Source organism: Rhipicephalus sanguineus, chromosome 1 (genome assembly GCF_013339695.2).
Source record: "Rhipicephalus sanguineus isolate Rsan-2018 chromosome 1, BIME_Rsan_1.4, whole genome shotgun sequence".
Lineage (NCBI taxonomy): Eukaryota > Metazoa > Arthropoda > Arachnida > Ixodida > Ixodidae > Rhipicephalus > Rhipicephalus sanguineus.
In genome coordinates this window covers 178,616,244-178,628,646 of record NC_051176.1, presented here as the reverse complement: position 1 = coordinate 178,628,646, position 12,403 = coordinate 178,616,244, and the positions used below count along the sequence as shown (strand labels likewise).

The window sequence follows — 12,403 nt, the reverse complement described above, 5'->3', positions numbered from 1 at the left end:
TGCTCTAAAGCTTGAGGCAGTTTGAGTACTTTAATTGGTGTTAGACAACATGGAAAAGAATGTTTCAAAGCTAGTACAATGCCACACTAAACCTTTGATGTGAATCCTTCTTGCAGTGAAAATAGGGATTCACACTGCAGGCCACACTTAATGTATGGCTGTACTATTTGTGCACAGGGTTCTCTGTTGGGGGCAGGTGCTCCCCGCCTCCCCGTTCTTCCAGACCAGCTCCCAATGAGGCCTTCACGATCAGAACACAGTGCAAAGACATGATATTAAGGCGGGCGCCCCTCCTCCCTCCCCTATACGCTGTCATGAAAACTACAAATGTGCGGAGCCTGCAAATGAAAGAATGCAAAATAAAAATGGAATAAGGTTTTCAAGGCTGAACAGGCTAGGACCACCTACCCTTGTCATGGAGGCATACATGTGACTCATTACAAATATTTGCTATTTCAATTGCCAATTCTATGTGACTGTACAGAGATTGTTCCCCTTCAGTACTCAGTTGTCTTCACACCGACATCAGTCCTTATAAGGTACTTGTTGCTTGAATCATATCCCACTGTCATGGTGGTACTTCTTTTAATTTTGTTACTTGATAAATGAACACCGCCCAGTTCCCTGAAACTTCATAGCCCCCCAAAAAAGGGTGCTTGCACAGCATGTGTCAGAGCATACGAGCAGTTTGTCACACTCTCAGAAAGGAAGCGTGAACAGAAAATTTCTGAGGTCTAAACATGATAGGGCCTTTTAAGCTGCAGCTCAGGAGCTGCGAAACAGAAGTTGGAAACACGTGGAAATGTTATTAGCAAAGTATTATTGCTAAGGAATTGTTAAATACAGCAGACATTATTTTTATGGAAATGTCTTCGTTGCTTGCAGTTGGAAAATTGAAGCACATGCTATCGTAGGTAAAAGGGTTGATAACATCTTCTGTCGGTCTAGTTGGTACATGACTATGGTTATGCACTTGTTTTTGGCTTTCCTAGTTCTGGTCCTATTTTGCTGCTCAAATTCGTTCTAGTTCCAGTAGAACTGCAGATGATAAAACAGTTTGCTACCGGTCAACTGCCAATTGTGCATTCATTATTGGTACTGACCAGGACATCTCAAATGGCAGGATATCTTCTTCGGTTGGCATCAGTGGCCTGGATTCTGTTGCTTTTCACCATATTGTTCAAAACAGCATTACAACACAGAAATCTTTGTGCTCACATTCAACATTGAGAGGATGAGTTGTCTTCAAAAAACATAGATATACAATAGGTACTTTCACTTCGTTCTTACATAGTTATCAGTCAGTTATCCCGGGCATGGATTTTTAAAATCCAGTTAAACCATTACCACTGTTTAACAGGTATGGCTAGTGAAAGAAAAGGAAAGGAAAGATACTATGTATTTGCATCACATTCTTTGTTACTTTATGTTAATACCTTAGTGATGCAAAATTTGTTCTTTGAAGTAGTCTGCAAGCAGCATACTTCACTGCTCGATGCAAACCATTGTTGTAGTGCTTTTTTGTGTCCTTAATTATATTGAAACACAAGTCAAGCAGCTACAGAGCCAAATTTGTGGAAGTAATTAAATATGCTGCAAAAGAGGCGAATTCCTTCAAGTAATTAAACAAGCTGAATTATTTGCTTTTTTATTCCCATCATTAGACCAATCTCAAACCTGCCTTTTGAAATGTGGCAACAAGGTTTTACTTCTGCTAACTCTGTTTATTGTTTTACAGGTGTGTGCAGTGCACATAATATTTGTGGCACTTGTTGTAGTGGCCTTACCATTCCGCTGGATGCAGCTTTTCCTCACACACTGCTGCTCCATGTGGGCCTCCATGCTGCTGCTTGCCAAAATGATTTACCAGCTGAACTTTGTTGATCGTTATGGCTGGGCCACGAACTGCTCAGTGAGTGAAGTGATAGTGCTCAAAACTAGCATTCGCTCTTCCATTGTTTGTTACATATGCATGTTTTCCCCCCCTTTATTTCTTTTTTTTAATCCTTGTTGCAGAGTGTCACTGGGTTTGATGGAAATGCAACTGAATTTCCAGCTCCATTCAATGCTACCATTGACAACAGAATCTGGATTGGGTTTCAAAAGACAACCAATCTTACCTCTTATTGTAAGGTGAGGAATTTTCCCATTTCTAGGCTTTTCTTTCTCTAATTATCGTGGATTTTCTTCTTTCTTTAGGGCTACATTATGCTGATAGTAGTATTTTCGGCACACGCAATGGTGCGTTACAGACAGCGCTTCTACCGGGCACGGCATCAGCTTCCAGAGCCACGCCCTGGTGTAGTCTTTATCCAAGCCAATCGCTCCAATGCTGATGATGGTATCAAACAGTGCCTTATGTACCTGCTCAATTACTTCTTCTACAAATTTGGTGTGGAGGTGAGTTGGTATTTCACCTTCTTGGTGTTCTGAAATGGCAATGCTATTTCCACATTTAAGTTTAGTGCTTCATCTGAATGCCAGCCGTGCTCTTGTTCCTTGTTCTTTCTCTATTGAGTGGGAGGTGTACAGAAAAGTTCTTTTTATATAAAGGGTAGATGGTTATCACACTGTGAAACTTCGGGGGCCACTGAAATTTTAACATGAGTGGTCAAGGTATACAGTAAAGTGCATGTGCCCTGGTTGTCTGTTAGGGCTGTTCTGATCAGTAGTGCTGCTTCTTTCTTTCTGGCTGTGCTGTATGTATGAACACCATGTGACTACAGTACATACATTCCTTGCATTCTTTACCTTCTTCTCAATGTACAGAGCTCTTTCAAGTGACACTTATTCCATGCGTCTGATTTACTCTGAACCACCACAGTGGTCTAGTGGTTACAGTGCTCGACTGCTGACCCGAAGATTGCGGGATCGAATCCCGACCATGGCGGCCGCATTTCGACGGAGGTGAAATGCTAGAGGCAGAGGCTCGTGTACTTAGATTTAGGTGCATGTAAAAAACCCCAGGTGGTCAAAATTTCCCTATCCCTCCACTACGGCGTCTCTCATAATCATATCGTGGTTTTGGGACGTAAAACCCCAACAATTATAATATTATTATTATTTAATCTGACTCTCAAGTTTTGCAGTTCATAGAAATGTTACCTTGAACATGATGATAAGGTTTACTTTTGAAGGTTTACTTTTGCTAGGCACACACAGAGAGAAAGCTGTCAATTTATGACAGACGAGGTATTTACTAAACGTAGAAAAATATTGACAAGATTCCTACTTTATTTGTCAGTTAAGCATGCATTGATTGTAGCAAACTTTTAACAGAAGCATGATTTGTGTTGCTCTAATTTCTTAAAGCTTCGAAAATCTACCCTGCTTCATCTGCAGGTTCACAGGCTCATACATGGCACAAATAAAAGCATGGGTAATTCTCTAGTCCTTCAAACATTCTATCATAATTGATGACGCAGTTGAAAATGTCGTGCAGAGATAACAAAAGCTTGCCTAGGCTTACTGCTGTCATCAATACATTATTTAATGGATACCTTGATAGATAACCATTTTTCCTGGGCATTGACCAGGAAAAATGGTTATCTATATCAACGAGGGCTTAAGTGTCACTTATGTGACAGAGCTTTGCCATGGTTTTGTAGCAATGCATTCAGGTCAATTCTGTGCCATTCCTATCATTCATAGTTAACGACTGGCTGATCCTATTGAGAATGTGGCCAGAGGATTGCTCTGATCAATGGCAAAGCGCAAAAAACACAAATTGAATCTCATAGCATTGGACAACTCATTGCTACAAGCATTGCAGCCTTCAGAAGCGAGGAGTTGTCTTCATTTTATTGCAGCTTCTGTTCTTTTCCAACACTCTTCTTCTTTTTAAGAAGGTCTGACTTCTTACTCCTTCATGAACTTACTTTTCTTTAACATGACTGCATCCTTTCATATCCAGCCTTACGCTCTCATCCATGTATTCTCAAAGCATGTCTACTCTGTGTAGGCATAAATAAAAAGGTATTGTGGAAGTTTTTGTGTTTCTGAGAGTGAAAGGGGGCCGCTTTAGAAGCTTTCATAGACAGTAGAACCAATCCCCATTCTTACTTATGCCAATGTCACATGATATGAGTAAAGAAACATTTATTCTCAACTTTATGATAGCATTTGATGCCACACTTGGTGTTCTGTATGTAATGTTGTTGTGTTGCATGCCCCATGTGCAGCATTTTAGTCAAAGAGCTTGTAGCCAAGGAAACAACCTAAAAATTTCATTCACTTCAGTCTCTTATGTGAAAACCTCTTGCACTGCTGTTTGTCGTTGCCCTTTTCCTAAGTAGTGCCATATTTTCCAGACTATAGTCTGCGAAGTTTAAAGGTAGAAATTTTTCAAGGATGCAAACTATACATAATGTTATTTTTTAAGTTTTTCGTCTTTAAGATCAGAGGTGTACTTGATGGAAACATTAGCCAGTCTGCTCCTGCAAATTTTTTCTGGGTTAGATCACTCAGCAAAATTAGCTCCATGGCACATTGCAAGTGATTTACACATGAGATTCTTGGCACGTCCTCTCACCACAGGATGCAGCTGCAACATTACAATATCTTAATGCACGTGCCTCCGCACCCTTGCGTGCAAGTATTCTGTTGAAGTAGTAGTGCCTAGCATTACTGACATCTTTAGGATGCAGCTCTTTTGCTAGTACATTTTTTTATAGTCATTGCACACCTCTTATGCAATTGTCATGATTTTAATACAGATATCTTTATTTACACTTATTTAGAGCTCATGGTTTTAGGCCCCTGTGCCAGCCACCTCACACCTAGTGATTGTTATTGATCACATCAATACGTCTGCATGACACCATTTCTTGGCACTCATTACTGGCCCTTGCACCCATAAAACACCGTACTACGTATATCAGTTAGCTCTGCAATCAGTCACTGTACAAAAACATACTTTGGACACAAACATGGTGGCAGCTCATTATGTGCAGACGGAAGACACTTGCAGTAGTTAATGGCTGCTTTTCAGTGCCTGTATGCATTTCTATACGATGTGTTTATATGCAACTTAATATAGGTACATGCAAAACACAAGAATATTTCGCATGGCAATGAAAAGATGAAGAGTTGTCGTAATATCATTCAAGCTCAGTGTAGTTGTGCACTTGTAAAAGCTACACATTTTTATGCAGGTGAAGACATTGAGGCGCTGTTTGTCACCCCCAGCACGCTTGACTTTTTTCTCTGACAGCCTTGACCAGAGCGACCTTGACGGCTTTTAGAATTGACTCCCATGGGAAGTTTAAAAAAAAACCCTGGCTTTTTCCCATTTACGATAAAATTCTTGCTTACCTAGTTTATATATACTGGTTTCAGACAAGTTAAAAAATTTATTTCCAGATAAATTTTGTTCGTTCAGGTTATACAGTGGGTGTGCGCTATCTAAGAACTTTTTATTTAAGCCCTAATTGGTCCCTGCACATTACACGCTGGATGCAGGCTGTATTCCAGGAAATATGACCATTTGTTCTTTGTAGCATTTTAATTATGTGCATCAAGCAGGCTCATATATGTGATGCTTAACTACATTGTTCTGGCAGAGCTACCTCATAAGGCTACATTTAGGTGTAAAATGCAAGCAGATGTTTGGCATATCAGGCTACCGGGCTTTGTAGCTAGCCTTTAATTTCTTTCTGTGGGTTGGGTTATTGAGAAGCTCTTTCTGGTGACAGGTATGCTTTGTAACAATGGTCACCTGCATTGGAGTGCGGCTTGACGTTTTTGCCCTGATGACATCGCTGTGGCTTTGTGCCATGTTCCTGTTGCGCCGACGAAACCTTGCCAAGGTGTGGCCATTCTATGTGGCATACCTCTGCTTCGTACTGCCACTTCAGTACTTAGTGGTGGTCGGGCTGCCCCCAGGTCTTTGCATTGGTGAGTTGAACTTGACTTCACTGCTTATTGCTGTCAAGGAGAAGCAAGCTGAGGTTATTTTCTTTGTCCCTGTGCAGAATATCCTTGGTGGGATCCATCAAAAAAGGTTCTAAGGGAAACAGCACTGTGGCTCTTTTTACCTGACTACCAAGACCCACCTCTGGCTCGAAAAATTCTTGGTGAGCATTTTTTAAAAAATTGTCTGCTAACTTTCTTGTAGGGATACTGGGTTAAAGTAAGGGACACTAATGTGATACAGTAAATAACTTTAGACTGATAAATTGTGCTCTGAAGACATTGCGGCCGTTAATTTGACTTCTATAGGTTTATTAATAGATGAGAAAATCAGTCAAAGTTAATTTCGTGCCGGAACCTTCGATGTTGACGTCACGGATTTCATGACGTCAACATGTTAAGCATCATGTTAAGCATCATTGCCGGTGATCAAAGTTAGTGCTACCAGTATTGCATTTAAATGAACTGACCGTTGAATGACGAGGTCACGGTTTATATATTTTTACAAATGTTTATGGCATTTTTTGATGCTAGAGGCCTGATGTGCCATGAATATTTACCTGAAGAATAAGAAAAAAACCATAAATTCTTGTTTGACGAGCTAAAATGTTTGCACCAAGCACTTCGGTGGTGCCCTCCTGATTTGTCATATGGACAGTGATTCTCGCTGCATAACACTGCAGGGACCTACCCTTCTATATGTACTGATATACAGCTGGCTAAACACTACGTTCTTGCTCTATCACATTCCTTATTCACCTAACCTGTTGTAAGCGATTTCTTTGTGTTTCTTTGGGACGTAAAACGCCAACAATTATATTCTTTGTGATCCTCATATGAAATTGCTGCTGAAGGGCAGCTTCATGACAATATGAGGGCAATTTAAATTACTGGGACTAATGTGGTGAAGAGCATGCTGGAAGAAACCTCTTTTCTTTTGGTTCTACGACCTTTAAAAACTGTGGCGGCTGTGTGTAATATGTAGCCACATGTTACTACTTTAGTAAAACCTAAAGTCATTAGGTTAACAAATTGTATAAAATATTTTAGCTTTTGTGGCGAAAGTTCTATATATACTGTTGTGTACAACTTCATTTTTTTTCAGTCTCCAGTTCACAATTTCTTATCTTACTTTTCAGTGGATTTTGTTCAACTTCTATTTGCCTGTTGTCAACTCCACGTATTCTTCCTTGAAAGTTCGCACTCAAGCATTGCATATGAAGGTGGCTCCAACAAGGAAATTTATGACAACACTGGCCGTTACATTGGCCAAACACCTAACCCTATACCTGACTTTGTCACCTACACAAGGCAAGTACAGTTGTATTTATTTTATTTACCAAAGGAGGGTGTGCTTGATAAACTTGAGAAGTAGCTGCAGGACTAAGCAATGGAAGTAGTGCAAGGAAATCATTGGAACAATGAGCCTTATCTAACAGTGAATATAGTCATGCTCTTCCAAGAGCAGCAGCATTGAACAAGATCTACTAGATGAACGTAGTGCTAGAGAAAAAGTTTCCCATGTAATATAATAATACGTGACCCTCATACAGCAGAACCTTTTGTTCCATGGGAAAGTGAAGCACAGTTATCATAAACCACAACTGCTCAGTATCATTGTGTTGAAAATGCTGAGGCTGAAAGGTGTCAAAGACCATCAGTGCAAGACCAAGAAAGCTGCTGTGCAGCACTAACCCAACATGAGGCAAAGTGCCCGGAACACAGTGCAGATGCTTACTGTTCTTGGAAGTAAAAAGACAGCATTTTATGCACCTCGTCAATGAAGGCTCCCTGGGCGTCGCCATAATCCTCTCTGGGCTGTTGTTAACATGCATGACCCCCCGAAAATGCATTGCCGAGGCAGTGACGTCAGCTTTTGTACCACCCGGCAACAGCCCAGGAAGGAGGTGATCCTTCTTTTTGTTGAAAAGGTGTATAGCTTGAAACCTGATCTAGGCTTACCTACATATTATTAGAGGTTACCCTTACACAGGGTAACCTCCAATAATCCTTTGTGACGCAACTTGTGAGAACATGCTCCAGCACAGATCAATTAATTCCATTTCAACAGTACAGCTGCCTGTACTATTGAAAAAATTCATGCTGCTGCTGTCCGTCAGCTGTTGCTGGCCCTGTGCTGCTGCCTTTCTGCCTGTATTCAAACACTGGAAGGAGCCTTGCGATAGGATTTCTGGAGCACTTGAAAGTGCTCCTTGCTCGGTGAAAAAAGTACTCTTTCTGGTAGTAGTTAGATAAAGCATCTAAAGAGATTAGACATGTTGCACCTATTTACTCCAGGAAAGGCTGACTGCAAGAGTTTGAAGTGTACTCCATGGAGGCTACCCATCCATATGTCTGTCTACTTAACCTCGATCCATTTTTTTCTCTCTCCTTTGTCCCCCTCTCCCTCTTGGAAGGTGTTATGAATTATTTAGCTCTATAAAGCTAGTGTACTCTCTCTTTAGTAAACCTTATCATAATTGATCAGAGTGATTCTCATTTGGAATAATGCTTATCTGTATCTATAATATGTATTGCATAATTACTACTTGCATGTTTACAAAAGAAAAATCTGCAATGATGAAAATGTTACTGATGTACCTTTCCATGTCCACACAGGTCATATCTGTCAATGGTGAAAGTATTCCTCTTCTTTTCCTTCTACTGGATCACTCTGGCAGTGATGTTCCTTGCTGGCACTAATCGTGTCAGCCTCTTTGCCATGGGTTATGTGCTTGGCTGTTTCTTCTTCCTTTGGAATGGCAATGAATTTTACCTCAAGCCCATGAATGTTCTTCTGAAAATGTAAGATTTTCTTTCGGTCTTTTTCTTTCACTTTGCTAGGGATCTGCTGCAATATAATTCATTTATAAGTCACTAGAATGTTTTCCAAAGGCGCCAGCCATTACAAGCAAAATAAATATCTGAAGTATTTATTTTACTCGCCACCGTTCAGCTATCAGCAGTACATTTTTTTTTCTACCCTTCTTTTATTTATTTATTTATTTTTAATTCTCCATATAAAGAACTTGCATACATGCATATTTGTGAAGGTGCAAAGTCATTCTTCATATCCATGTCTAAATTGCAAAATTAGAACACTCCTTTGTAAAAAAACAGGAGTAAACTGTGTCATTTCTTTAAAAATAGCATAATTACTGCAAAACAAAAGTTTTTGGGGTTTAGTTTGCTACATTTAAAAATTGCCCGGTTTGCTTTGTTTTGTTTTAATATGGGGAAATTTAGGCCTATGGAACCACTGTTAAACTGATTGGAATTATCTCCCCCATTTTTTTTAGGTGGAACACATTGCTGGCCTACAATGTTGTTGTCATCTTCATCAAATGTATTCTACAGGTAATACTGGTTTCACACATTCTTCACTATCTTTTTCTGATACAGGGTTAATGACATTGTCATCAATATTTTTTTTTTGCTTTTATTGCGATATATCACAATTATACTTGCACTCGTTGTGCATTTGTGGCACCGCCGTGCTGTCACAAGTTCCATGGCCCTTGCACCTAGGTGATTGGTTGGCGGAGCTAACCAAACTATGGCTGAGCTCAAATCTCCCGCACTGTATTGGGCAAGTGCCAGTGGGCATTTGTGCACCATCCTCACTAACATTGTGATACCTGATCAGCTTTGTCAATGTCCATGCCAGATTTCAACACAGAGTGGTGGGATGGTGTTTGGATGATTACTGTACTGTCACAGTGGCCCAACGCACAGGTTGTTCGTAATATGTTCAAACATTGTTAAGATGCATGTCAGTCTCATCCGACATAAGTCTTTACTTCCAATAATCCTTATAAGCATATACTCTTCGTTACATGCTGATATTAGCTCTAAACAATTATCTAATAACTCATTATGTTAGTGTTTGTTGTATCACATTTCAATCGTACTTCTGGAACTTGTGGCAGTGAAGAATGCTGAAGGCTCTTAGCACACAGAAATGAGTCTGGCTTTCCCATTTTTACAACAATCAGTTGTGTTATCGGTGTTTTGTCTGTGTCAAGACTTCTGCTTCTGAATGGAAAGTTAGGGTACTGTTGTAAATTTTGCTAACAAACATCTCGTAGCATGACACATATCACCACTCTAGAAATATCTGACAGAATGGTGTTGTGTTTGGATACGTTTGCCTTCAAACTTATGATATGTGTATATTGCAATCTACAAAGGAAAGATGTTTAGGTTTAATATGTATTTGATTACTTATCCCTAAATTTTGTGTCCGTTAAAGTGTATAGATCATATGTGCAAGCAGCATATAGTATATGTTAACATTGTCTTCTTATTAAAGTTACGAATGCTTCAACTTGGAAGGCTCTGTATACATATAGTATACAAACAGTGAATCTTCTCATGATGGCTAGTCAAGGGAAATAAATACGAAAAGTAGTTTGTCTCTTTCTCGGTATTTATGGAGTTGCCGTTGAAAAGTAAGTAGTGTACAAAAGTAAGATTATACAGGTGCCAATTTACCATGCTTTCATTGAGAACATGTCACTAACATCTAAAAATTTTTGTGAGTGTCCAAAGGCTGGGAACAAACTAAAATCTGACAACTGTGGTCATTTCAAGGTGGTTGGCTGCGTCTTCTTGGACTACCTGTCGATGTACTCCTGCTGGATGGTTCAGCTCTTTGGGATCGCTTGTCTCAAGCGAGTGCAGAATGAACCTCTACCTGGTAAGTTTTGTTATGTTGCTCTTAAAATATCAGCAGCTTCATCACATTTGTGCACTTTAGCTTTATGGTGTCTTAGTGAGCACAGTAGATACACATGTGAATTTTAGCAAAGCGATTTGCCAATTTTTAATTTAGGTGAAATACATAATTCATTTATGTACTAAAAAACCCTTTGAATTAGAGCTGCTGAGCCTTATTTATCGCTTATAGTTGTGTAATGTGTCATTCTTCCAGAAATTAAAGGTAAGCACAGTGTCCAGTTTTGAATATAGTAGTTGCAGCATCAGCACCACTTCACTTTCATTGCTTCTTTTGGGCATCTTTCTTGCGTTGTTCATTATGTTTTAATCTTTGCAGAACCCAGAGGGACAATATTTAGCTTTTTGCTTTTTGGCTAAATGTTTGTTTCATTCAAGGAGAATCGATGTATAATCTTGTGGTGTGTGCTTTAGGAGTATAATTTAAAACCAAATGTGGCCATGGCAACTGCACATTGTTTGAGCTTATGCCGCAGTTTTCAAATGGTGTTACTACTTCTGGCCATGCAAGACAAATCAGTCAGTAACCAGAATGGAATAAGTGCCGAACAAGAAGTGGAAAAATTATTTTCTTCTGAGCAAGTAAAAGGACAATTAAAAACTGCAGCAAGGACTTTGGCGATGCTGTGTGGCCACTTTCACACAGTGTTGAACTTTTCTGCATTAACACAACTCGGCAGTCTAGTGGTTATATTGCTCGACCGCTGACTCGTGGGTTACTGCATCAAATCCCAGCTGCCGCGGCCACATTTTGATGGATGTGTAATGCTCGAGGCCTATGTACTTAGATTTAGATGCACGTTAAAGAACACCAGATGGTCAAAATTTTCGAAGCTTTCCAGTACAGCGTCCCTCATAATCATACCCTGGATTTGGGACGTAAAATCCCAACAGTTATTATAACACGACTCAGCACTTGTAGCTAACTGGGTGCTATTTCTGTATTGTTTGTCAGAAGCACTTATGATCATAGGTTCAACAACCCCACCGCTTTATTTTTTATATGCACTAAGAAAGTACATCGGATGTGCCATAACACTGTTTGCTTTGTCGTGTGACAGGTAAGACCTGAAATACAGTGCTGGAAGCTCACAGATACAGTACAGTATAACCTCATTACAACAGACGTTCATAGTGAAGAGGATTTTGGTCTGTTGTAAAGGGAGTATGTAAAATCCAACTACTGTTACAACAGACTTTCATGTAAACACTGAATGGGTCTGTTATAACCGGAGAGAATTACGCGTCACAAACATGGTCTTATTTTTAACGGGGGACCAAAAAAAATGCGATTTTTGGAAAATCGCATTTTCAGTTTCTGTAGCCCATTTCTATCTGATTCCAAAATATCTTCAATGAAAACTACGTAGAAGTGCTATCAAAAATTTGTTTTGCGTCTGCCGACTTGGCGAAAATTGCGGAAATATAAAAAAAAAAGCGTTTTTCAGAAATTATAGCTCGGCAACGGCGCAACTGGGCGCCACCATTTTGGGCTCGTCGTAAAGAGCATTTCTCCGCGTTCAAGTTCTCCGTTTCAGCTGGCTCCTCCATTCAGTAACAAGCGTACGAAAAACACGTTTTGGCTGCTTCTGCGGTAATACCGCAGAAGCAGCCAAAACGTGTTAATGCTCGCTTCGGGATCGTCGTCTGCTGCTTGTGCGTCGCGAGGTCGCGGCTGTCGAAAATTGCGCTACTTAGTGACGCGTTCGCACTCGTTCTGTGTTTACGGGTCGACGATAATTTGGAACGCTTTAGT

The 12,403-nt window shown here is 40.0% G+C and overlaps 1 protein-coding gene across 2 annotated transcripts in view; it reads left to right on the top strand.

Moving 5' to 3' along the window:
* Window positions 1–12,403, top strand: part of LOC119403189 (piezo-type mechanosensitive ion channel component) — a 144,442-nt gene that overhangs the window by 75,460 nt on the left and 56,579 nt on the right. For both annotated transcript variants that reach the window (XM_037670152.2, XM_037670137.2), the window contains exons 18-26: window positions 1,739–1,912; window positions 2,017–2,133; window positions 2,200–2,400; window positions 5,694–5,895; window positions 5,973–6,074; window positions 7,050–7,221; window positions 8,530–8,715; window positions 9,210–9,267; window positions 10,504–10,609. In XM_037670152.2, the coding sequence (XP_037526080.1) occupies window positions 1,739–1,912; window positions 2,017–2,133; window positions 2,200–2,400; window positions 5,694–5,895; window positions 5,973–6,074; window positions 7,050–7,221; window positions 8,530–8,715; window positions 9,210–9,267; window positions 10,504–10,609 (1,318 nt within the window). The remainder of the gene's footprint in view (window positions 1–1,738; window positions 1,913–2,016; window positions 2,134–2,199; window positions 2,401–5,693; window positions 5,896–5,972; window positions 6,075–7,049; window positions 7,222–8,529; window positions 8,716–9,209; window positions 9,268–10,503; window positions 10,610–12,403) is intronic.